General features: G+C 41.0%; 1 protein-coding gene across 1 annotated transcript in view; it reads right to left on the bottom strand.

The window, feature by feature from the left end:
- Window positions 1–541: 541 nt before the first annotated feature.
- The window catches only part of LOC125884058 (SH3 domain and tetratricopeptide repeat-containing protein 1), a 31,013-nt gene continuing 4,187 nt past the window's right edge, over window positions 542–27,367 (bottom strand). Inside the window, exons 3-19 of the mRNA XM_049568802.1 lie at window positions 24,325–24,455; window positions 21,620–21,725; window positions 21,396–21,536; window positions 20,788–20,986; window positions 20,568–20,644; window positions 20,193–20,388; window positions 19,949–20,079; window positions 14,424–14,462; window positions 12,961–14,325; window positions 11,324–11,464; window positions 11,014–11,235; window positions 10,735–10,915; window positions 10,203–10,353; window positions 9,616–9,738; window positions 5,400–5,550; window positions 3,388–3,584; window positions 542–2,113 (exon numbers count right to left, since the gene is read on the bottom strand). Of these exons, the coding sequence (XP_049424759.1) occupies window positions 1,853–2,113; window positions 3,388–3,584; window positions 5,400–5,550; window positions 9,616–9,738; window positions 10,203–10,353; window positions 10,735–10,915; window positions 11,014–11,235; window positions 11,324–11,464; window positions 12,961–14,325; window positions 14,424–14,462; window positions 19,949–20,079; window positions 20,193–20,388; window positions 20,568–20,644; window positions 20,788–20,986; window positions 21,396–21,536; window positions 21,620–21,725; window positions 24,325–24,455 (3,812 nt within the window). The 3' untranslated portion in view covers window positions 542–1,852. The remainder of the gene's footprint in view (window positions 2,114–3,387; window positions 3,585–5,399; window positions 5,551–9,615; window positions 9,739–10,202; window positions 10,354–10,734; window positions 10,916–11,013; window positions 11,236–11,323; window positions 11,465–12,960; window positions 14,326–14,423; window positions 14,463–19,948; window positions 20,080–20,192; window positions 20,389–20,567; window positions 20,645–20,787; window positions 20,987–21,395; window positions 21,537–21,619; window positions 21,726–24,324; window positions 24,456–27,367) is intronic.

Genomic DNA, 27,367 nt, shown 5'->3' with positions numbered 1-27,367 from the left:
TTTCTCTTAATACCGCCACAATTTCTGATTAGGCAGACATGATAACCCTTAAAGCGACACTTACCTTTACCGTTTTCGCTCACTCAGCCGCATCCAAGCAAGACGGATGGCATTAACTTGTGATGCCTGGACTTCAGGGTAAATGGATTCACATGTGACTATAACAGCACATTATCTCACAGAAGACTGGCAACTGTTGTCTCATGTTCTCCAAGCTAGAGCAGAGAGTCACACCGGAGCAAACACTGCAGACTCCCTGTAAAACGCAGCACACGAATGGAGGATTGTTGTTGTAACAGACAACGCATCTAACATGGGTGTTGTCATTCAGTTAGCAGAACACCTGTATGTGAAGTGATTCACTCTCGTGCTCAATCTGGCCACGCAGAGGGAATTAAATCTGCCAACAGTTCAGTTTGTCAGGTGTATGCAGCATTTCTGACAGTTTTTTGTGACCGTGTTGGTTAGTCTATCTGCTTTGCATCACATTTTGCTGCAATAAAAATGAATGAAGCCAGGTGAACACACAAAAACATTCTTAACTCTCTTTATCTAGGGTAAAACTGATACTGACAAAATTTTCCTTTGGGGAAATAATTTACAGCTGGATAAAAAGACAATAAATCACAATATATTTTTTTGCAGTATTCAGCATATTGCAATATTGCAATTATATCATATCATGACATAAGTATCGTGATAAAATACGGCGATTCCCATCCCTAACATATATGGATAACAGTTTGTTCATAATCAGACAAAAGTGCAAAAGTACATACTTTGTAATAAAGACATAACTAATTAACTTATTTTTAGCCTTACTTTAATATTTGGAAATCATTGTTTCTGCAGCTTTTTCTGTTCTAGTTAATTATGTTGTTTATAGTTTACCTTGTGCTTTAATCACATTTTTCCACAAGTATCACAGTTTCATCTCATATTATATAACATACTAATCTAATGAACTCATAATTAAGAGCTGTAATTAGCAGCTCTGTCTCTATCACATAAACATGCTTGTGGCTGCAGAAGAAAACCCAAAGTTAACTAAGCAAGGTGATAAGCAGCTTTATGATACTGGTTATCCAGGGTGGTCTCCTCTCTCTGTTATTTTTTGCTGCTCATAGAACATTTAGCTGAAACTGTAAGAGCAAGCTGTCAGATAAGGGGGATTAAAAGAAGTACCAGAAAACACAGAATTCCATTATACACAGATGATGTACGTGTATTTAGGAGTGATTAGTTAAAATCTGCATGTTTCTTTTAATTTCAAAAAATTACCAAAAGATACTGGAAAAAAATAAATCAAATGACCTTAAACATCTACCCAATTTTTAAAGGTGATGACATACAATTACTTAAAGGTTTCACTGCTTTCTGGTTTATATTCTATTTGTATATTTCCTGAGGATTAACAGAAGCCTGAGTAAAGTTGAATCCTGAATTTTTGCATGTGTGCACGTATACAGTTGCATGTATACAGGTTCACAATGCAACAGATAATTAGAATAGACATTCTGGGGGCGTTGGTGGCTTAGTGGTAGAGCAGGCGCCCAATGTACAAGGCTGTTGCCGCAGCGGCCCGGGTTCGAGTCCAGCCTGTGGCCCTTTGCTGCATGTCATCCCCTCTCTCTCTCCCCCTTTCACACTTAACTGTCCTGTCCATTAAAGGCAAAAAATATCTTAAAAAAAAAAAAAAAGAATAGACATTCTGATCTTCATTATCTCTTCCAGATAAGGTTTTAAAGATGGATTTTCCTTTGGGATCTGTTAAAATCATATTTTTTTCTGTACCAAAAACAAGCATTCATCCAGCTATCTGCTCAAGTTTATGTTGCAAATATTTGACTTGTCATTCCTTTTGTCCGATGGTCTTGTACTGGGAGATGCTGCTAAAATGCTGATCCGGTGAGATATTAATCCTCCTCACGTTGAGCTCTGCAGCAAATGCTCTAGCCTTCTGGTAAAAGAAGAGAGAGAGCTCCCGGTCCTCTAGGAAGTTGTGGTAGATGGTGGCGAGGCGGGTGCAAAGCTGTAGCTGAGACCTCTTGTTGCCCAGATCCATGGCTGCAGCTAGAGCCAGGTGGTAGTAGCCTGCAGCGTCAAATGGGTCCTGTAAAGATAATAGCAAAATGTACAACCCTTTAAGAATTTTGTCATATTATTGGCCATCACAGAAGCCCTGAGGTTTTGTATTGGTCATGTCAGTGGAAAAAAATCTCTTTTTTTCTTGCTCACTCAGTTGACCTACGCAAAAAGCCTAAGGCAGAGACAGCACACCTCTCCGTCCCTCCACGGGTCCACCTGGAAAGCCTTAAAGCAGCAAGAGCAAACCTCTCTGCCCTTCCATGCGCCTACATGGAAAGCCTAAGGCAGGGAGAGCAGCTGCAAAGACCCCCCAGGAACAGATCAGAGAAAGCATCAATGACAAACAGAAATGACATTGATAAGTCAGACACAGCATGAAAAGGAGGAGCTGGGCTGGAGGCGGGTTGCAAACCCCCTTGCAGAGGAAGCAGCAACGGTAGGCAGACCAAGGCAGTTTAAATAGCGTGCCCTGAATGAGATTTGCCAATTGGTTGCATAGACGGGAATCATGGGATCTGTCAGCTGACTCCCTTACATCAATCAGCTGATCCCTAAGTTTATTGTGCTGCTTGAGATCAGCTGATGTAGCTGGGATATGAGCTGACCTTGACCATGTGTCCTGCTTGAACTTGGATTTAGTTAACCTAGAAGGTAGAATCTTCAATTTATGCTGCATTTGGCTAAACTTTTAATGCCCTTTGCACTTAGCGCTATATTCTGCACAGCTTTCTCACACTCAGAAATGCCTAATTAATTTTAAAAGTTTATGTCCTGTGTAAGAGATGAGCTTCTGACCAACATTGCCTGCAAAAACTAGACTAGAGACATAATAATTAAAAGTTACCACATTCACTATTATGACAGTGAAGTAAACAGTGAAGTCCCGCTGCTGGCAGATAACTGGAATTTTGTTAGACATGAGCTCTAATTTTGTGATTCGTGATGTCGGTGTGTTGTGCCCAGTGCAAACAGAATGTGGTGGTACACAAGAAACTATTCCACATCCCGAGATACATTTTTTTAATTTGTGATCTCCAAATAAGATGATTAAAAAATGATGGTGAAATGAACTGGTGACCGGCTTGGAAACTAACAAGACAACAATTCTGGTTACTACAGAGCCACAGGAATTCATCTCAGGAACTTAACCAGGAACTAGTTGTTCATTCCTTCATACTGTATGAAGCTGCATATGTAAAGCAGCCACCAGGTTTGTTTTCAACTAGTTACCAACATTCAGCACTGAATGCTGCCAGATCCTTGTTTATCAGAAAGTACAAAACCATGTCTATCATTTACCTTCAGATCATAGAATATGATGTCCCCCAGTGTCTGATACACCCGGACATAGTACAGTGTTTCCTCATCAAACAGCAGAGGTGCTGGACAGAGGGTCAGGGTTTTTAGGTAATAGTGTTCAGCCAGTTCATACTGGTCCAGACGGTGGTACAGAGAGGCCAGACGATGGTAAGCCACTCGCTCATTCAGACGCTCACCTAGATGTACAAACAAACACAAAGGCAGACATAGTTATTCAGTTAAAGCACTTCACTATCAACTGTCAGGAAAATTGTAAGTTGAGTTATCAGTTTGCCTGTGTACTGCTTTTGTCAATGGCAATAATTCATACTGATATTTATGAATCACAGAGGACAATTTCTAATGGTTTAGGTCACCAAATGGTATACTTTCACACAAAATGTAAGCTAATGAGCAGGATATTTGCTGAGCAAATCCATAGTCCCCAGATGATGAACCCTTTGTATTCTGGACACTCCATCAACTTTACTCTTACATAAGATACCTTATAATCAGAGTTGGGTAAAAAAATCAAAGTACTTTACTGTGTTACTTTTTTGAAAAGTAACCAGTTACTGTACAAAGTTACTCCCTGAGAAAAGTAACTCTTTTTAAAGTACTTTTGAATATTCTACATTTCCTATTGGCCAATGGACCACAGGGCCCTAAGCCTACATTTGTTGTCCGTAAATTGAAGTTATGGACCACTTGCCCTTCACTGAGATCCAATTCTCCCATCACAGCTGTCACTTTGACCAGTAGAAACACAGAATGATCTGCTGCCATAGACAACTGTATGACAACAACACCCCAGTGTTTTTAATATTTCCTCTAGGGATGTTACCACACAGAGTAAAAGGGGGAAATGATGGTGTGAAACAGCAGAGGCACTGTGTGTTGTTGTTGTGGAGGATACAGTTGCTTGAATGTTTGCGTAGGGTGCTTCAAATGTAGCTCCTGCCATCTGCTGACGCTTTTAGGTGACTACAACAACATTTCGGCTAGCACATGAACAGACACAGTGACTCAAACAATAGTAAAAGTCATAAAAATAGGACAAGAATAAACCGATGACATGAAAGACGACCAGGGATGATTGGTGAGTACTATCGTGTAGTGTGTCATGTCTGTCGGCCAAGTCACGGCACGATTTTATGACTCCATAATCGTGTAATGTGACATAGTGACTTTCAGAACGGGCAGAAAAGTTGTGTAGTGTGTACCAGGCATAATGCAAGTCCTGAGTCTGACCTGTCTGTCAGCGAGTCCTCCTCCATCTATTGAGGTGTGGGTATTTTACTGACGATACTGCGGAATGTTTTAGACTCCACCGTAGACAATGGCAGCATTTCTTCTACCATGTAGCTAGCCGTAAGCTTCATGGCTTCTTTCGGACTGATAGGTTTAAGTTTAATAAGGAAGTAACTGATGGCTTGTTTGAAAATGTACACAAGTATTTGATTACTCAAACAGCAAACTAACGCGTTAGGTTACTCGTTACTGCAAAAACTAATCAAAGTACTCCAACGTGTTACTTTACAACACGTTATACCCAACTCTGCTTATAATGAATTTTATAGATTGACCTTCAATCTGTTGGGCACATTCATGCTCACAAATGTTGAACCCTTTACATTTTCTTTTTGCGCCACCAGCAGGACAAACTTTACATTTTAAGTTCCACTTATGGCGATGCTCTATCAATAGCTAAATCAACAGTATTTTTATTGCTGAAAATTTTACTGCTGTGGACTCTTGGTGGATTTTAGTAGATAATTTGTGGACATACTTCCAAGTCAGTCTGTCTACAGATTATCAGTGCAGCATTTATCAGTTCTACAATAAACATGTAAAATAACAGCATTATATACAGTATTTCATTAATTACATCACAGATGAATAACAGTCACAGGACCATGTCTTTTTGCCCCCTTTAAAAAAGTCCAAATACAACCATTAATTATAAACCTTAACTAATATTTAAAATGATTTGTGTTGGAGGTTTTCCGTACCCAGAGTGATACTGATGTCCAGTGCAGTCTGAGCAAACTCCACAGCTTCCTCATACAGCTTGAGACTGAGCATCAGTTCAGTCAGCTTATTACACAGCCTGAGCCTGGAACGTATACTGCTGCTCTTCACTGCGATGGGCAGAGCACGGTCCTACCAAGTGGAATACACAGAGATACACTGGATATTATAATAGGCCTAGGGATAACTCTGGTTTATTACAACTTGACACTTATTTTCTCAATCTTAAGCATCATTCATAACAATAACAGTAATGCTTTTATAGCACAAAAGGCCTATGGCTACTTGAAGTGTACATTTAATAATAATAGTAATGATAATGATAATACATTGGATTTATATAGCACCTTTCAGGATACTCAAAGTTGCTTTACAAAGAGCAACAACAGCAAGCCAGATTTTACTAAATACATGGACATATAGGTGTAACCTAAAACTGTGTGCTCTAATTAGCTAGTACTTGTTGCATTTAAGTGTCAGGGTAGGGGGTGGTTTGGGCAAAGAAGTCATGGCTAGTGCTGGAGAATTTTAGATAATCTCTGAGATTAAAGCTGTAAATTTACAGAAACAAACTCAAAAACATAGTGCTTGAGAGTCGGATGATGTAGTATAAAGAGTCACAGGGTCCATGGAGGGAGTAAGAGTGGTAGATAAATGGGTCACACACAGGACATTTACACAGGAGACTGGGGTTCAAGTCCTGTGCCAGTCAGTTTTCTTATTTTTAGGCAGATTTCACAACAGGTTGGCAGAGACTAGAAATAGGTATTATGGCAGGGTGTACAATTTCTCCATTAGCATTTACTATGGTGATGGAAGTAATCATCAGGGCTTCCAAGTGGGTAGTAGGTGGGGAGAGACAGCAGAACGGGGTGCATCTTCCACCAGTTAGGGCTTACATGGATGACATGACACTGGTGACTACAACAATGCCATGTACAAAGAGGCTACTAGAGAAGGTAAATAAGAACCTCAAGTGGGACAGCATGAAGATCAAGCCATGTAAGTCTAGAAGCATCTCAATACGTAGAGGTTAAGTGATAGGAACTTTGTCATAGATGATGAGGAAATCCCAACAATTAGGGAAAAGTCAGTAAAGAGCTTAGGTAGGTGGTACAATGTGGAGCTGAATGATGAGGAACAGGTGGTGAAATTTAGAAAAGATGTGGCTGAAGGATTGGATAGAATAGATAAATCAGAACTTCCAGGAAAGCTGAAGTTGTGGTGTTTGCAGTTTGGTCTATAACCTAGGTTAATGTGGCCACTGTCAATTTATGAAATTCCAATATCCGTTGTGGAGAGAATTAAAAGGTCAGTTAGGTCCTATATTATGAAGTGGTTGGTAGGGCTGTACCCAAATATTCGGATATTGGAATATTTGTTTCTATGGGTAGGTATTCGTTATGAAAATTTGGTATTATTTTTTCTTTTTTTTTTTAACATATTTTTTTGGTGCTAAATGTAGTCTTTTTGTTGTTGGTAAATGTAGGTTATCAATAAAAATCAAAACTTTTAAATTGTATTGTTAAAAATGTGAAAAGATAGTATAGCCTACTGAGCTTGTGTGCACGGCACGCTTGAGCGCATCTGTCTGAGGCTGTGGATCAATGCCAAGTTTTACCACTTTATCACTATTCCCTCTAACTTGTAGCTGTTTTTTTGTTATCTTTTGAATTTAATATGAATTATGGAACCATTTTTGTCAACGTTTGTTTCCCCCGTTTTGTACAATAAATTATTGTTTAAAGTTTCAGCAAGTTTCTTTTGGAGTGCGTGACACAAGTGTGTTTTGAAAACAACCGCGGACTGTCACCTGCTCAACGCATCAGTACCTTCGGATGCCATGACAGTAATAGCCAATAATGTCAAAATATCATTTACAGACCGATTTAACAGACGATCACTGCTGCCCGACCTGCAGGTCCATTTGCGGGTCCCACGCATCACTACTCAGCTCAGTCTATAAGGCTGTACACAACAGTAAGGCTATAGACATTATATTCTACTCAGGCCGGCAGAACCAGCAGCACATTGACTCTACAGTGCACGGCACTGCTGATTAACCATTTTATTGCAGCACAGAGTGTCTGCCAGCAATTACTTGCAGAGGCTTCCTACAACTTGTTTCAACGGTTCCGATTTAATCAGAAGACAAATTAAACAGGATGACTAGCCAATGTGAAAATCAAACTAAACATAGAATAATGTAGTGAAGGAGACTGTTGTGCCATCACATTTTTTGTGGTTTGAGATCTGCTCGCCGCTGTGCAAGACTCTGCAATACAATTAGGTCCAAAAAAACTCCGGAGTCAAGATTGGCAGTTCAGGAGGCAGAGGCAGCTCTTAGGCATGCAGAGATCGTAGGTAATGGTCAGTTTGGCCGGGGAGGCCTGGGGCTTGGCTCAGGCAAACCGGTATGGAGTAAAGCAGGTCCCAAAGATAAAAGTAAGCTGGTTGTGGAACAGATACATAGACAGGAGGAGATATTAAGGAGTGCAAAGGTAGTGGCCCAGGCTAAGCAGGGATAGTGGTTGAATTGGGAAAATGTAGAGAAGAGGAAGCTTAGTTGGAGGGACCTGTGGAATATGGAGGAGAATCGTATTAGATTCCTGGTAGGGGCTACATATGATTTGTTACCAACCCCCCAGAACCTAAAACTGTGGGTAAATGAGGACCCATCATGCCCATTGTGTTCACGTACCGCAGCCTTAAAGCACATTTTGTCAGGCTGTAAAGTTAGCTTGTCACAAGGCCGGTATACACGGCAACATAACCAGGTGTTGAAAAGTTTAGCTGCAGGCATTGAAGGGAAACGAAGACAAGCAAATTCAGAAGGTTTTAAGAATAGGAGTTTAGCAATTCAGTTTGTCCATGAGGGGGAGAATACAGAAGTGATAAGTTAGTAAGGAGGCAAGGGTGTGACAGCCTAGAAGGTGCTTGTGATTGGGAAATGCAAGTAGATTTAGGGGGAAAGCTTGTTGTTCCCCAAGAAAATAGTCTGTACCAATCAGAGGCCTGACACAGTGTTGTGGTCAGTGAGTCCACGGATAGTTTATTTCATTGAGCTGACAGTTCCTTGGGAAGCCTCAGTGGAAGAAGCCTATGAAAGAAAAAAGCTTAGGTATGCAGACTTAGGAGCACAAGCTGAGCAGCGAGGGTGGAAAACTAGTCCAGTGGAAGTGGGGTGTAGGGGATTTATAGCACGATCAGCTGTCTCGCTCCTGGGGGAACTCGGAGTGCAGGGACAGAGTTTGAAGAAGACAGTGAAGGAAATGTCAGATGAAGCAGCTAGAGCTAGTCAGTGGATTTTGATGTGGAGGAATAATGTCAGTTGGGGGCCAGCAGGGGGAACTACTAGGCAGGGTACATAACTCCTTGAGATCAGGTGGAGAGATCCACCAATCAGTTGTCTCAGGAGAAAATCCAAGAAGAAGAAGGTTATTTAAGTGTGGGAATGGCCTATTTGAATCCATTTTGTTTGAGACCATGTTGCAAGGTGAGTGTGTTTGCTGATTCTGTGAGTTAATCTTTTCTATCTCCTTTAACTTTAGCTTATATTGGAGTTATGATATGTAGCGTGTGAAATAGGGTATGGTTAATGTGCTAGGAAAGGCAGTATCGGCACGGTCTATACCTGGAGCTTGCATCAGAGGAGCCTGGGTTTGGTTGAAGGTGGCAGTGCTGCTTGGGCTGAGAAAGCCATGTGTAAGTAAGGTAAAGGAGGTTATTGGGTTGGTGCGGGGAGCAGTGAGACCTGGCATTAGGGGAGTGTCTCTGGGCACCAGAGGTCACTGTCTAGCCTCCTGGAAGTGTCGTGGGACCAACTAGACAAAACACTGGTGAAAGAAGGTTCCCACCTGATGACCCCAAAGATGTGTTAGTTATCACTGCTTAGTGGTCTGTATAGTTAAGCCTTGCCATAATAGCTTATCATAGGGCTTATGAGATTATTCACTGAGCGCTGATCCTTTATTTAGAGCACAAATTTCTTGTGTTTATTTGAACTTAGACTTGTACTTGTTGATGTAGACTTGTTTGCATCCCAGTTGCAAACAGCATTGTGGCTACAGACACCTGGGTGCTTATAGCATCTGCTTTAATATAAAAGTGCCCCAGGACACAGGTTGATGGCAGTAGGAAGTGTAAAGAAATATTTTTAAATATTTGTATAGTTTCAGTGTTTCATTCAGACTGTACCCTATAGAAGGTGATGGCCTTGTCCCGGTCTTGGTTGCTGTTGAAGAAAATGTCTCCTGCAGCTTCCAGAAGCTTCAGAATGAACCCGGTGTCTCCTGTACTCAGAGCAACATCCTGAGCTGCCTGATGATGACATTTACAAAAATACAGATTTTCATTCTGTGTTTTAATTTACCTGTCAAAGACAGCACAAAAGTGAAGCTACCTAAGCAAGTGCTTAAGGTCTTATGGCAACAGGAGGGCACTAAAAACATGAAGTACAACTTGACCTCTGCAACCTCTGCTCATCTTGTAATAAAATGTTTTATTTTAGTTAAGTGCTGTGATTTAGTGATTTAGTGCTATGGAATAACATTAAATTGTTAATGAATTCATGTAGAGTATGGGAAGAGTTCAAATTTGAACTAAAAGGGAACAGGGAAAATAGAAAAAAGGGCCCATCTCCAATAGATGGCTGTCTCTGCAGTTCAATGAGTTAAATGTTTTAATTTACAATACACTAACACTGAAAACAGTTCATGATTGAGTTTCAAAACTTTCATACATTGTGCTGCAACTGATAGAAATAAAAACAGCTGCTCCCAGACCTGAATATAAAGGTCCACCAGTTCAGTCTGGTTCACCAGGTGATAGATCTTCCCAGCTTGCAGCCAGCCATACGCCTCCTTCTCCCTGCAGCCCAGGTCGATAGAAATACCCAGACTGCTCTTGGTGTAGTCAAGAGCTGCCCTGTACGCCCTGAAAACATTCGGAAACTTAGATTAGTCCCATTACTCCGAACTTTAACTCTACAAAACACAAGCATTGATTTTATTGATGTTGATTTTTGTTTAAAAAAACAACAACAACAAAAAAAACAAGGAAAATTGGAACAGCAGGTTATAGTGTTTATAAATGTCACCACTAATTTCTATAAAAGTCCATAGATTATGAGGCATGGATGATTCAATAATAATATATTCAAATTCATTTAATTGACAGTAAACCATTTGATACAGCCCCCTGCTCTAAAAATGCAAACAAACTGTATTTTGTTGTTTTATTGAAAAAGCCATATATGAGTGGGGGAAAATAAGCACATGAGTGAATCTTAAGGACTTATTCCACCCTCCCACACACCTCTCTGTGCCCAGTGTGAGGTAGAGCTGGCTGATGGCTTCCAGTGCATCCCCCTCCTGTCCTCTGTCTCCTGTGTGTCTCAGCAGCTGGACCTGGTGCTGACTGTAGATGATACACTGGGCCTGGTCTGGACTCTCACACCCATACAGATGGCACAGGTGTTGGGTTGCAGTGAGCTGGCCTGGCAATGAGCAATAGTTCAGTTCATTAAAAATAGCAAAAGTAAAAAAAGTGGCACACAAAGTAGAGCAAGTGAGGGTGTATGACTTACATACTTACAGTCTAACAGGTTGGCGCTGATAGCTAGCAGCAGGGCCCATTCATAGCATCCTTTCCCGTAGTCCAGCTGGTGCTGCTTAACATAGTGCTGTCCCAGCTCCAGCAGCACTGTGATGAAGTTTGCCTCATGACCTTCTTCATCCAACTCAGAGAAGAGCTGCACAGCCTCAGTCAGGTGTCTTTGCGCTAGTCCTTTAGCTCCAGCCTTCAGACATAACAACCCTTTATGAGGACGGAGAAGCAAAGAGTCATCTTAGAGAAGTGATGTTCATTGGAAGAATCATCTGAGAATAAGCATAAACTATGTTACCTAGGTTAGCCTGAGCAACAGCCCAGTTTGGCATATCCTCATACTCTTGGCAGATGTCAACAGCAGCCTGGTAGCTCTCTGCTGCCCTCCGAATGTCACCCATGCATCGAAGGGCCACACCACGCATGTTGAGGACCACACCTTTGCATTAAATTAAACAGATTTACTTTAACAGTTATCAAATAGCCTGATTTTAAATCAATATTTATAAGTTCTTCAATTCAAACATAAAGTGCTCCTGTTAGAGTCAAAATAATCACAGAGGCACAAATCATCATACTTAAAATGATGAACCTGGAAGTAGCTTTTCACATAAACAATAATAGCTGACAGTTAAGTAATATCTTCAATGTTCAACTCTTGCACTTCCAAATCTGTAGTTTAGATTACATGGTTAATCAATAAAATTTAGTGGACCCTATCTGATTACTTCAGTGGTTGAAAAGTGGGTCATGCTTTGCCATAGTTGAAAGGTCTGTCATTCTGCATAATAAATAGCCATGTGCCTCTGGTTGGAAGAGTCTGTAGCATATTTTCATTGAAACAGCCCTTTTTGAGCAATGGGCGTTTGTTTTCCAGATAGCCGATTGTTGCACAAATTGGACTTTCGGTACAATAAGACATGTCAAACACCCAAGCTTCAGGGTTAGTGTTTGAGTGTCTAGTTTGCTAACTAGTAAGTTCACTAGCTCACTAGTGTGAACAACAGAAACAAAACTTTAGCACGTAAAATACAGTAATGTACTAAAGCAAAACTGAATAACAAAAGGTGCTTTCATACTGGAGAAACTTTTTCAAAGTTTTAAGAACCCCCCTTTTTGTTGTGTCCGCACCGTAAGAACTAGAAAAGGCCACTGTTTTGAGGTACGTTTTAGCTCCCATTTCAGTGAAGTAACTGTTCCAACACAAGAGGAACCATGAGTGATGTAAGTGTATGGTGATTAATCCAGACCTAAGTTTACATTGATTGGACAAACTCAGCCAATGTAGCACCGACAACCGCCATTTTTAAAACCTGTTAACTGTGTAAACAACAGACAACACAAAACACTAATGACATCTTGTACCAACAAAAAAGGAAGAAAACACTGACAAATGGACCAGCAGTGAAGTCCAGGCTTGACTAGGCACATATGTGACAGTGGAAATACAACATGATTTTGACTCTACCGATTGCTGGCTGGCTTACAATAAATCATTTGAGCATTCTTTTTGTCGGTGCAAAAGCAAACAGGAAAAAAAAGCCCTTGAAGGTATGCAGTTCTTGTGGGACCTACTGTGGGCAATTCATCTCAAGGAGTCCCCAGAACTGCCTTACAAAACACTCAGAAGCATTGCCACTTAGAGACAGCCTGGAGTTTTTAGTACCCTGTTCTACCACTCCTTTATTGGTCAACAGAAACAAAGAAAATCATAAATGTGTTGTGTAACCATGTGTGAGAACTGCGCGTCGAACAAGTTTAAATGTGTTTTTTTTGTCTAGAGGATTTCTTGGGTTATTCCAATGTAATGGAAATGCTATCAGAAATGCCAAAATTGGACTTGTCCAGTATCTGACTTTAATTCCTGGATATACTTCCTTGCAATACAGCTTCTAAAACACTCTGTAAGAAAATAAGCCAAAGAAACCCACAGACCTTCCTGAGGGGTAGTGCAGTGTTCTGGCATGGAAGCTAGGACAGAGTCCAGGATATCCAAAGCAACATTTGGCTGATTGTTGTCAATGTGAAGCCATGCCAGCCAGATGAGGGCACTGTTTCTTTCTGGAACAGAAATGGGGAGTCGCTGTGAGGGAGGATTGTCGTTTATGAGAGTATGCATATGGCTGATAGCATGTCCAACCATTCTGTGCTTGCAAAAGAGTTGGCAGAGGCAAAGAGTAAGCTGGTGGCTCAAAACATGGTATTGATCACTTCCCCCTCCTTGGACTTTGCTAGAAGAGAGGGCTTGATGTAAATATGGAGCCACTTGAGGTGGGATGGAGGCTTCCTGTTCTGTAATCCCATACAGTCTATTGATATCGTCCAAAACTAGAACCATGCTGCTAAGGCAGTCCGTCAGTGTAGCAGAGGGCTGCAGAGAAGCTCTCCTGGCTGAACTAACACCGAGGTGGGGAAGTCGGTGTTTGCTGTAGAGCCTTCCCAGGGACAGGTATTCATGACTGGTAGAGATGCCCCATGTTCTTTGAGCTTCAGCACAAAGAACGAGCAGTCTCTCAAGGTAAGGAACAGATTTCACCCCCTCAGAACGAATCCAGTGGTGCTTAGCCAATAGATGACAAGCCCGGGCCTCTGCCATTTGGTTGTGAGAGAGAACAGCTTTCTTGAGGATGTATTTAAGAGCAGAGTTGTCCTCTAAGCATTCCAAGCAGTCTGGGATTCCCATTAGCAAGGCAACAAGCCGCTCTGTCAGAGCAAAGAAACTTTCAGTATTTTTCTGCAAAAGATATATGGCAACCAGGTTGGAGTAGATGCTGGCCAATAGCCTGAGATCCATGAAGCCTTCTCGTGGCACACTGAGGGCTTCCTCAAAGTAAACCCGGGCCTGGCTGAACTTTGACCTCCCGGCACAGAGCTTACCCAACAGGAAGCACAAACGCGTCTGTGACCAAAAGAGTCGCTTCTTCCTGGCCGTTTCCCTAGCAACGCCCAGGAAGGAAATCAGCTCATCCTCGTCTGAGTGACCAGTAAAGGTGGAGGAGGTGAGGACTTCCGAACTTAGTCCATACAAAATGCCAAACTCTATTTTGTAGTCTTGTCCATCCAAAAAAGAGAAGAGAGGAATGAAGTTCTCAGTGTTGTTGTTTCCTTCTACAACAGGATGAACAGTGAAACAGGGAGAGCTTGGGTTTTTGTCCTCTGTGGCCAGGACCAAGTCCCCAAGTGTCCCGTTTATGGTCACTTTGGAATCTGGTAGTGAGTCTTTTCCTTGATCAAGAATTCTCTGAATATTTCTCTTCAGGCCAGTCTGCTGCTGAAAATCAACTTTGCCTGAAGAGCTGCCTGCAAAAGAGTAAAATGATGTTGAGATACATGGGAGACCACTTTGGCAAAACAAAAAACACAGTTATGTGACATTTACTGTGGGTGGCAGTACTTACATGATTTTTTTTTCTCAGAGTCTTGGTCACTGATGATATCTGAGATTGAACACAGAGAAGAGTGAATGAGAAAAGACCATGAAGTCTCAACAACTGATGATTAAAGCATGTAAATGTCAATCTGATTCTTTGATCCATTTAGACTGTAAAAGCGTTACAGGGTTTGTGTCCATCCTCAAAAGAAAAATGACAACATCATTCGTTTGGTTATCTGAATAGGACTTCTTGTGGCCATATGAACTATGACACTTTTCTGTCAGGAGCAAAGGTAGAAGTAATATGAAATTGTTGCAACAAAGCAGTAGGGAGAAGGTCAGGGTGGATGGTTGGATTAACAAACCTGACAGAGGTTTTTGTTTCTTGTCTCCTACTGATCAACTGTGGTTTTTAACCATGACCATAAAGGTTCTCTAACATTGACCAGGTAGTTTTTGTACATAAATTTGACCAAATGATGAAAATAACTGTAGCAGATCAGGAAATGGCAATATGAATCATTTTAGGCCATATTAGGAATGTCAGTGTCAGTCTATGGGTCTGTCAGGCAGTTCATCCACCACTTCATCAAACCTGAAATATTTCAAAGTACTGGATAGCCTAGGTTACTATGAACGTCTGCACAGACAGTCATTGTGCTCAGAGGATACATTTTACAGACTTTGGTCATCCCCTGACTTTTCATTTAAAACCACAAACAGGTTGACATTTTTGGTCTTTTGTGGCATGCAAAAGTTTGGGCACACTTGGTCAAAATTTCATTTACTGTGAGTAGTTAAGTAAGTAGAAGATGAACTGATCTCCAAAAGGAGTGAAGTTAAAGATGACACATTTCTTCAATATTGTAAAGATTATTTTTAATTTCAAGCTTTTTCAGTTTCAAAATAACAAAAAATTAAAAGAGCCTGACGCAAAAGTTTGGGCACCCTGCATGGTCAGTACTTAGTAGTAAGTTGGACAGTGTTTTCGTTATGAAATTCAGCACCCTTTTCATAGAAAAAGTTCTATTTTAACTTCATCAGTCCACAGAACTTGTTTCCAAAAAGCATCAGGCTCATTTAGATGTTCCTTTGCAAACTTCTGACACTGAATTTTGAGGTGAAGATGCAGGAAAGGTTTTCTTCTGATGACTCTTCCGTGAAGGTCATATTTGTGCAGGTGTCACTGCATAATAGAACAGTGCACCACCACTCCAGAGTCTGTTAAATCTTCCTGCAGGTCTTTTGCACTCAAATGGGGGTTTTGATTTGCCATTTTAACAATCCTATGAGCAGTGCTTTAAGAAAGTTTCCTTGGTCTTCCAGAACTCAATTTGACCTCCACAGTTCCTGTTAACTGCTATTTTTTAATTACATTATGAACTGAGAAAAAAACAACTACATGAAAACACTTTGCTATCTTCTTGTACCCTTCCCCTGCTTTGTGGGCACTTTTTAGTTTTCAAAGTACTAGGCAGTTGTTTAGAGGAGCCCATGGCAAGGTGTCAGGAGTATTTATAACGCTTTGAAATTTACAATACCTGGCCTTTCCTAATGATGAATGTGAACAAACCACAGTCCTAGCAAGCTAATTATGATCTGCAGGGCAGTAGTCATCATATACATTGAGGGGGACACATCCCCCCAATGTTCGGATATGCCCAAAATGTCCCCCCAAATATGTAACTGAAACTGAAAAACAATAATTCTTGCTATTCTACGGCAGCCTTGTAGTCCAGGCTCTGCTGTTTAATTTGATGTTCAACATCACTGTATTCTTCGTGACCAGTGCATTGTCTCACACTGCATTTGCAAAGTCGTTCCAGCTGGGGGACTTTCGGGTTTCCAACAATTTGGGGAACCCAATAATAGAAGATGAGTGCTCATTCTTTGTCAAAATTCTTTGTCAAAATACGTTAAAATCACGTGTTTAACGGGGAATTATTCAAAATTTTCACAGGGGAGAACCCCTGGACCCCTGGGTAAAAAATTGTTCCCACTTCAGGGCTAAAGCCCCGGATGTTTTCAATTCCTAATGATGTCCCTGGTCCCCCCCAATGTTGACTCCATGGCTACAGCCTTGATGGTCTGAGACCCTGGTAAAAGTTGTCTGAGAGCTCAAATGTCTTGGGCTGCCCAAACCTTTGCATGGTGCTCCTCTCCTTTTTTCACTCTAAAATTGTACAAAACAAAAATAATACACTAATCATGCTTAAAACGTTGAAAAGCATGTTTCATCTTTAACTTTATGCTTTTTGGAGATCAGTTCATCTTCTACTCACTTAACTATTCACAGTAAATGAGATTTTGACCAGGGGTGCCCAAACTTTTGCATGCCAATATATATCTTTAAAAACTATTGTATCGGTTAAACTTTACAGATACATGATTCTATATGATGAATCAAGATGATTTTAGGTGATCCATTGACTTTTCATCTGGCAACACCAACAGGTTTCCCTTATCTGATTAACTATCTCAACAACTATTAGATGGATTGCCATGAAATTTGGGACAAACATTTATGTCCCCCTCAGAATGATTTGTAATAACTTTGGTGACCTTCTGACTTTTCATCTAGCGCCATCATCTGGTGAAAATTTCAGTTTGTCCAACGCTGAAGTTTATGACTACATATCTGAAAAGCTAATGATATTCTTACCAGTCTCAGCTTTACTTTGAGTTCATCAAAAATTAGAAATATAGACCCCTTGAGTGCTGGTAAATAGTGATCACGTGACTCGATGTGCATGCGCAACAGGGCAGCAGTAAAAATGGCAGAGCTGGGGAGATATGTGAAGTCGCTCAATCCCAAGGATCGGGAATGGTATTTAAACAAATTAATGTTGGTCAACAGCGAAAGACTTCCGCATCCATATTGGAGGGATCCAAAGGAATGGGTGGACGATCCAACCAAATGGCCCATGATCCAGTGGCCAGATATTTATGCATATCTGATTGAAAAACCTAGCGTTTACACCAACGAAAAACTGCGTGCTTACAAGTCAATGGACGCATATAACTACGCTGTCTGTGGTCATGTCCAGGACGTCATGTACAGTGATCTGAATTAAGAATTTTGTGTACTGAAAGCAGAAGTACTTCCTAGCCAACGTCAGGGACACAAAATCACCATGTACCAGGCATGGGTTGTTATAAACAAATCCAGGAACTTTGTCTTGACCACGAATTGCACATGCATGGCAAGGTAAGTAACGTTAGTTAGCTAGCTAACAATATCCAACTCTGAGCTTATTTGACTATGACTGTTAGGTGGCTAACAATATCTAACTCGCATTTGTCATAAGTTACACAGCACCACCTATTATTTGAATAGCATTAATTCCGGGAGTACAACATAAGGCCCGTTTCCACTGAAGAAGTTCCAGGGTACTATTTGTGGGGCAGGAACTACTACAGGAACGTCCCCTTGCTCAGCCCTCTCAACCGCCGTGTCTCCACTGAGAGAGTGGAGTAGGAAGAAGGTTCCTGTAAAGTTACCGGGTTCTGGATGTGATGTAATCGTTGCGCGACCATTTTGACCGGGGCCACGTAGTGGCGTAGGGATGCTGTTAGCCGATAGCAGTGTCTGTAATAACTCACTAAACTCACAAAGTGGCACATGAAAAAAAATATTTTTTCCAGCGGATGTCTTAGTTACAACATGATTGCGCTAATTGGAGTAGTTTCATGTCGTATCCAGCAACGGGAGGCTTTTAACAAATGATGTCCTGATGTTAGCTTTGCTGCTGCTGTTAGCTGTCCCTGTCAGCTGATGCTTTCTAGACATTGTGATTTCCCAAAACTGAATAAATACCACACACAGCAACAACTGCTTTGCTAGCTCAATCATGTTATAACTAAAATATCCGCCGGAAAAAATATGTTTTTCACGGACCGGTTATTGAGTTTGTTTACATGGCAGTGGAAGCTATGAACGAGCTTCCACCATCTGCTGAGTTTTAAAAATGCCGGCTATTTTGTTGCTTTCTGTTGACGTCACATTCTGCCTTGAGTATATCCAATCAGCACCAAGTAACCCCCAAGCCCCAGCCAGGAGTTTTTCGGGGCCGTTCTGAGTACCTACTCCGGGGCAGGGACTTGTTTTGCCCCTGTAAAAGTTCCGGAACTCTGTTCTTCGGGGGGTGGTTCCTGCGGTGGAGACACGCACCAACGGCCCCGGCCCCGTAAATTTACCCCGAAGTTCTTGCGGTGGAAACAGGCCTATAAGCTACAACTTCAGTGTGTTAAGATAGCCAGTAAGTTACCTCTTATGCATTTGTTGGCAAGACTCGATTTTGTTGTCCTGTCATTTTGTTATCTGACATTGCAGGCTAGGGTCATGTTGCAGCCATGCAGCAGCAGTACTCTTTAAGACTGAGCTCTATGTTAGGATGGGGAGGACAGAGAAGGCGTCCTGTACATCAGGACCGTGCATGTGGAAGATGTCCAGGAGAGAGGTCCAGCCAGCTCCACTGAAACAAATCAGCTTTCACAAACCAAAAAGGTTAGATGGTCTTCTCCGGTTAGCATTGAAGGGTTTTTTTGCCCTTTGGAATCCGGTAAAATTTAAGTTCTTTGTTTTTACTAGATCTGTTCTGGCATCCCACAACACAACAGGAAGACATGACAAAAAGTTAATGTTAATAAATTATATAAAGAAAAGATAACAAATCCGCTGCTCTCATACATGGGACTCGAGACTGCGGGCACAAAACTCCATCCAGCGTTTTGCCGCCCTGTTGTGCGCGCATCCTGTAGAGGCGATGACGTAGGTCTCGAAAGCGTCTATAGCACATGGTCTCTGAAGTGTATGGCGCAAGTGCATTCAGGGTGTGTCCAACTTCACTTTTGCTGTTTGAATAGTGCATAATCTGAGTGCAAATGAAGGCAAAAGGGGCAAAGGGGCTTTATTTTGTCTCTTACTTAATCAAAGTGTGTTTTGAGTGTGACATGAAATCAGCCAATTAGAGTGCCATCTCCCATTCCCTTAAAAGCCAGGTTGCCTGCTGTTATCAATTAAATTGGAGAAGCTTGGAGTTTCCTGCTGAGAGTAATGCAGTAAGAGCAGTGATGTCACTGCAGCAAATATTGTGGGATATCTGAGCATCAAAACTAAAAACTGTATTCACAAACTTGACAGAGGAAACATAATTAAACTTTGCATGCACCACCTCATTTTGAAAGCTACGTGCCTATGAGCGTACAGATGGGCACAAGTGCATTTGCTTCTTCCACAGCATGGGTGCTGGCAGTGAAAATGACAACTGCATTGGCCTGAAACTAGCAATGACATTTGCACTGCACTGTGCGCCAGGTGTACAACATGGCCCTTGGTCTTGTACAGTCATCTGTAACTGTTCTAGAAGGCAATGGCATGTCATCCTGCCAATAGAGGTGACAGATCAGAATATGCTCATATAGGTTGTTTATATGAGCAATGACAAAATACTTTGCCATTTAGTTTGGATGACTTGTTGAAATTTGTGGACACATGACACAAATCTGTATACAGTAAATCAATGTGACCGGTGAGTCTTTCTGCCTCACCCAGTTTGTAGCTATGACCAATATCGTTTTGAGATTTCTCCTTCAATAAGGCAGTTGTTTCCTTTATGACTTTGCCTTCTTGCAGACTGAAGAATGTCCTGTCCTCTCTGTCCAAAAAGATATCTTCTGAGCTGGAAGGGTGACAAGCACAGGACAAGACACGGCATTTTCATATGCTCTATTGTAAAATGATTTAATGTATGTTTTGTTAATATGGCTAACACAGTAATACTCCTGCACCCACTTGTAAATGTCCGTGGATGGTTTCACTAGGCTTGTCTTGACCAGACCCACTTCTCCTGTCGCCTCCTTCCTCCCTGTGAACCAATCAAAGCAGGACACCAGAAGCCCCACAATGATGATGCGATCGCCGGATGCCACACTCAGCTCATCTGGGCCCTCAGCATCATACTCCTCTGTGGCCAGACAGGTTCCTCTGGCTGAACAAAGGAGGAGGATAACATGAGACTAGTTAAATCATAACTTTAAGTACCACTCTTTGGCTTTCATTTAAAGTGCAGGATATTAAAGCAGCTCAAAAGTCAAGTTGAAATGTCAATTTAAATAGAAATAAAAATTAATTTCTCTTATTTTATATCATTAGGTTTTCTGCACTTACCAAACTGCAGAGGGAAGTCACAGGCAGGTTTCCCATCACCAACTAAAATGCTCTCTGCACAGGATTTGAGAAACCATCTGTGGACAGATGGGATCATGTGAGCACCTTATATGTATACTGTATAGTCACAGATCAGTAACACCAGTAACAATCACCTATATGAGACTGTTAGTCCGCACAGTGTGTGTTAATGTGACAGCTGTGTGTTAATGTGACTCACTGATAAAAAGGGACGACCAGCTCCAGAGCAGGTTTGGGTGCTGTCCCTCTGGCTCCGTCAGCCAGGCAGAGGACTGTCCATCCTGAGCCCAGGAAGGGAGGCTCAAACTGGGCTATATCTCCCTGCTCCAGGTACAGGTCACCTCCAGAGGTGGAGCTGTCAAACATCTGGTTGGTACTACAACTAGCAAACAATGAACCTAAAGACAGAGAAATAGTAAGTGTGTGTGTGTGTGTGTGTGTGTGTGTGTGTGTGTGTGTGAAATAGTTCAGGCAGGACACAATGTCAAGCTCAGCTCACATCCCAGCTACATCAGCTGATCTCAAACAGCCCAATCAACTGTTGGATCAGCTGATTGATGGAAAGGAGTCAGCTGATAGATCATAATTCCTTTGTATGCAACTAAAGCCCTATTTAAACGGCTTTATAATGATGATAAAGTTAAGCCTTATTTTTCAGTTGTATATTATTTACTAGATCATTTTGAGGTAATTATTGGTGCAAGAAGCAAACTTATTATACAGTAGTTTTTGGGTAATAAGCATGTTCTGATTTGAGTGACTGAAGTAATATGCAAGAGCAGCACAAAAAGCTGAAGTCTGTCATACCTTCCTGCATGAGAATGCCTTTGTAGATCAGGTTAAGAGTTTCCTCCTGAATGGAAACCTCGATTGCGATGTCTTCCTCCAAAGAATTGAGCCAGAATTTCTGGTCTAACAACAAATTCTCCATACACCGACCCAGGAAACCTAGAGGGGAGGAGGTGAGGGCACAAGTGACGTCATTTTTACTCACAGCAGCAACAGCAGTGGCAGCACAATTCCAAACCTACCTAGAGTGTAATATGTGGTGAACTTCCATATTTCCTCAAATGTTTTGAATGTCACAAGAATCACTTTTTCTTCACTGTTGATGGAGATGAGATTAGTGGACAGCTCCTACAGAGAAAAGAAAAAGGTTAATAAATGATACCTCTGTACTGATATTTCTGATGTGAATGTCATTTTTTTTCAAGAATATGTCCGTGAGTAAATATAGTCTTCTTTTGGTTCAAGCTTCACCTCCAAATTACGTATACTATTTAAAATAAACTGCAAAACAGTATAACACCAAGTCAGTTAAACTTCAATCTGTCTATTTGGGAACATTCCTGACTGATTCTTCTCTAGTTTTGTTTTCTGCTAGTGTCCTTGTCACTACTGGTAGCATGAGGCGGTACCAGCAGCCCAATCAGGTTGCACAGGTAGTCCAGCTCCTCCAGGATGGTACATCCATACATGCAGTCACATGAAGGTTTGCTGTGTCTCCCAGCACAGTCTCAAGAGCATGAAAGAGATACCAGGAGACAGGTTGTTACACGAGGAGAGCTAGACAAGGCTGTAGAAGGGCATCAACCCAGTGGCAGGACTTGTATCTGCTCCTTTGTGCATGGAGGAACAGGAGGAGCACTACCAGAGCCCTGAAAAATCATGACCTCCAGCAGGCTACTGGTGTGCATGTTTATGACAAATCAATCGGCATCGATCAACTGGCATTTGCCATGGAACACCAGAATCCGCAAGTCCGCCATTGACACCATGTTCTCTTCACAGGTAAGAGCAGGTTCACACTGAGCACATGTAACAGGTGTGAAAGAGTCTGGAGACACCATGGTGAATGTTACTCTGCCCATAACATCATCCAGCATGATGGGTTTGGCGGTGGGTCAGTGATGGTCTGGGGAGGCATATCCTTGGAGGGAGCCAAATGTACCCTGACTGCTGTTAGCTACCTGGATAAAATCCTCACAGTAACTGTCAGACTTTATGCTGGTGCAGAGGGCCCTGGATTCCTCCTGGTGCAGGAGAATGCCTGGCCCCATGTGGCCAGATTGTGGAGGCATTTCCTGGATGACAAAGGCATTGATGCCATTGACTGGCCCTCTTGATCCTCTGACCTAAATCCAACTGAGCACCTATGGGATGTTACGTATTGGTGCATCAGATGCCACCAAGCTCACTAATGCCCTGATCCAGGTCTGGGAGGAGATCCCCCAGGACACCATCCACTGACTCATCAGGAGCATGCCCAGACATTGTTGGGAGTGCATACAGGCACACTGGGGCCGTACACACTACTGAGCCACATTATGAGTTGCCATGTAATATTTCAACTTTATTCTTGTAGATATATGACTTTATTCTGGCAATGTTATGACTTTTTTTCTCATAGATTTACAACTTTATTCTTGAAATCTAAGAATTTTTATTCTTTAACATGGCCTTAATTCTCCTTTGTAAGGGATAAGTCAGATGAGGAATTTTACTCAGATAATAGGACTATACTAATAAACGTTCCACTTGTACAGAAATACTGTATATGTATACACATGCCTACATATATCCATATAAAGCACAAACAGATACATCAATACATGTATGCACATATCATTCCTCCCTCCTAATGTAGTAAGTGTTTGTTTTTGTCAATGACGTGCTCAGATTGTTATTTTAAGTGTCTGGCAAAATTATGGAAAGGATTCCTACAAAGAAAGCCTTTTTTGTGTAAGAGTAAGATCCTTTTTGTTTAACCAGGAAAAATCCAGAAATCACCATTGCCAGGTCCACCAAACTCCATATAAATAAACAGTAATTTAACCACATATAGAGCCAGCATATTTTTACATCTGACTGGGTGAATTAAGGGTTTATTTCAACAAAAACAAATTTGGTGATTGTTGGAACACTGGAAAGACGAACCAAGATGTTTTTTTGTGATTTTTATTTTGTTTCTGTCGACTTTGAATGAAGTGTGTTTTACGATGATAAAATTACCGTTAAATGGAGTCTGGTGAGTTTGGCAATAGTTATTTCAGGGCTGTTTCTGTTGAAACAAAAAGATCTTACTCTTTAACAAAAAGGTGTATCTCTGTGGCGATCCTCTCCATAATATTGTCAGACACTCAGATAACAATCTGAGCATATCAGTGACAAAAACAATCACTTTTAGCAGACGTAAATTGACCAAGTAAATTGCCCAGAGTGGTTACATTACAGCCTGTTTTTGCCGCTGCTTTTGCTCAACACTGGACCAATTTCAAAACTTATATCTATTACTCACTTAGACACAAAAACATGGGAAAATAGGGCCCAGGTTAAAAATGACCAAAGTTACTCTTTAAATTGGTCTTTGCACCAATGTGGTAACTGTAACACTGTGCATCAATAATGACCATTACTGAACGACTGGTGGTTTAAGAAGTTTCAGAATCAACAACAATCACTATTCTCCAGGACGGATAAAATTACTAACTTGTAGCTTATAATCACCAAAAGAATATATTTTGGTAGAAGTACCCTTTAAACCTTTATCACAAAACTTTAAGCTGCTTAGATTCTGGCCACTAGAAGGCAGAACTGCAACTCACTTAGACAGACAGCCGTTACAGTATGATTCATTTATAATATATGGAGGAAGTGGACTTTTGCACAACTTAAATTGCCAAATTGTAGGGGTGTGTGTGTGTGTGTGTGTGTGTGTGTGTGTCATGAGCTTTACCATGAATAGAGCGTTGACCTCGGTGCTGTCAGCTTGCAGAATGCGCAGTTTCCCTCTCAGCATTTCCTGTGACTCCTCATCTGCAGGAAGGCGGTCAGGACCCCTGACCACATCCAGCAGCACTGGCAGAGCTGAACACACAACACAGCGACACTATGCCAAATGTTCCACTCACTACACATCCTGACCACAGATCTTTAATAACCACACTGAAGGGATTGTTATCAAAACACTTGATACGATAACATAGTATGTAATGGTGTCTGACTTTGTCCTGTTTTACACAGAGATCCTGCTATAGAGCCTCTATGAAGTCCCTAATTTACGCCTCTTTTGCATTTTTACACAGAACCAAACCACGGCAGCATCATGCCACTCCAGTGTGTAATTTTAGACAGCATACCGACATCCCAAAAACAAAAAAAGGGTGAAAGGCGTGACATGTAACACAACAGTGTCAGCCTTTATTGTGATATACAGTGGATATAAAAAGTCTACACATCCCTGTTAAAATATCAGGTTTTTGTGATGTGAAAAGATGAGACCAAGATAAATAATTTCAAAACTTGTTTCACTTTTAATGTAAATTATAACCTGTACAATTCAGTTGAAAAATAAACAAATCTTTAAGGGGGGAAAATACAAAAAAAAAAAAAAAATCACTTAAAGTAACCTGGTTGCATAAGTGTGCACACCCTTAAACTAATACATTCAAACTCATGTTAAATTGTAGTCAGTACACACCTTCCATCAATTAAAGTGACTCTGACTCTAAATAAAGTTCAGCTGTTCTCACAGGATTTTCCTCATATTTACTGAGTTGCATCTTACATTAGAAGCTGTGATCTGCAAAGAGCTAACAAAGCATCAAAGGGTTCTCGTTGCTGAAAGGTTTTGGTCAGGAGAAGGGTACAAAATAATTTCCACAGCATTAGATATACGAAGGTACACGACAGTCATCAACAAGTGGAGAAAATACGGAACAACAGTGACATTACCAAGAACTGGACGTCCCTCCAAAATTGATGAAAAGACAAGACGAAAACAGGTCAGGGAATTGCCAAGAGGCCAACAGCGACACTGGAGGAGCTGCAGGAATTTCTGGCGAGTACTGGTTGTGTACTACATGTCACAATGATCTCCCATATTCTTCGTATGTCTGGACTATGGGGTAGGGTTGCAAGACGGAAGCCTTTTCTTACAAAGAAAAACATCCAACTACATTTAGCAAAAAAAAAACAAAAACAAAAAAAACCCATCAAATTTCCAAAAAGCATGTGGGAAAATGTGTTATGGTCTGATGAAACCAAGGTCGAACTTTTGGGCCATAGTTCCAAAAGGTATGCCTGGTGCAAAAACAACACTGTGCTTCACCAAAACAACACCATACCCATGGTGAAGCATGGTGGTGGCAGCGTCATGCTTTGGGGTTGTTTTTTTTCAGCTGGAACTAGGGCTTTAGTCAAGGCGCAGGGAAGGGATGGGGGATAAAAATTGATACAGCGTGTATCACAATATTTTTGTTTGTTAATATCGTATTGTTACACAGACATTACAAATACAAATGATATTTTTTAGTAGCCTACTGGAATAATATAATCTGTTGCTTTTTCAGTTACAGATACATTTTTTTGTGATAAAAATGACTGAAGTGAGATGAACAGAGTAACTGCTTTTTTCATTCAATAAAACTGTTGAGTTTCCTTTGGGGACATAATTTACCTCTGGGGAAAAAAAGTAATAACTTGCAATATACTGCAATATAATATTGTATCATAACTAATGTATTATAATAATATAATATCATGGGGCCTCTGGTGAGTCCCACTGCTAGTTTTACCTTTTAAGCACGACTATGACCCAAAACATACATCCAAATGAACAAAAGAATGGCTTCACCAGAAGAAAATTAAAGTTTTGGAGTGGCCCAGCCAGAGCCCAGACCTAAATCTAACTGAAAATCTGAAGAGGGAAGTGCACAGGAGATGTCTTCACAATCTGACAGAGTTGGAGCGCTTTAACCAGGAAGAGTGGGCAAATACTGTGAAGTTAAGATGTGGCATGCTGACAGACTCTTACCCAAAAAGACTGAATGCTGTTATCCAATAAAAATATACTTAAATCAGGTATTAGTTTAAGGATGTGCACATTTATGCAACCAAGTTATAATAGGTTTTCATTTTTTTTATTTTTTTTCCCTCGAAAAGATTTGTTTGTTTTATAACTGAATTGTACAGGTTGTAAGTCACATGAAGTGATTTATCTTGGTTTCTTTTTTAAACATCACAAAAATCTCTAGTAGCTACAAAAAACTTTAAAATCTCCCTGTGCCGCCCATGATTCCATCCCGCTGGTTGTCTTGTTTATACAGAATTCGTTTTGGAGCTGTTATTACCTTTGTTCTACGCTCAGATGCAAGGCAGCTCTGTCCCCTCTGCAATCGTACCTTTTCTACAGAACTGCGAGGCAGAATAATGGCGCGATAGTCCTGCTTCGAACAGACAGTGTAAAAGGGGCCTCTGAGTGGTTTGGCGGAGTTACTGGATGCTATAATGAGACCGGGAAGTGCATCATACCATAACCTATTTTAATTTAAGCTCATGTAACTTAACTTTTACTTAAATAAACTTGCAGTAAAATATAGATTCATTTTTAAAGCATCAACAGCAATAGTGTACATCTCCACAAGCAGAGTAATTTGCTATGTTTCTAACCTCAAAGGCAGTTAGACAAACACCTCTCTTGTTAATGTTTGTTAAAAAAAAGAATGAGCTGAGCAGTTTCTGCCACTTAACTAGTGTAATAAAACAAGATCCAAAATCCAGTGTTACAATAAAGGGAGCTTTTTTCAAATACAAGTTATAATTGAATAGAACAGTGTTATAAGAAAAGGGTTAAGGTTATCCTATATGCCCAAACATGCTAATTTTAGCTATAGAGGGTTCAGGATAGAAAATATTAAGCAAGATATGGACACTATTAAAAAAATAAAAATGTACGTTGTTGTTTTGTGGTGTGGGTGTGGTGAATGTTTAGATGGTTA

This window comes from Epinephelus fuscoguttatus, linkage group LG23, assembly GCF_011397635.1.
Source record: "Epinephelus fuscoguttatus linkage group LG23, E.fuscoguttatus.final_Chr_v1".
NCBI classification, from domain to species: domain Eukaryota; kingdom Metazoa; phylum Chordata; class Actinopteri; order Perciformes; family Serranidae; genus Epinephelus; species Epinephelus fuscoguttatus.
The sequence above is the reverse complement of the archived record's forward strand: the minus strand, read 5'-3'. Positions and strand labels throughout refer to the sequence as shown.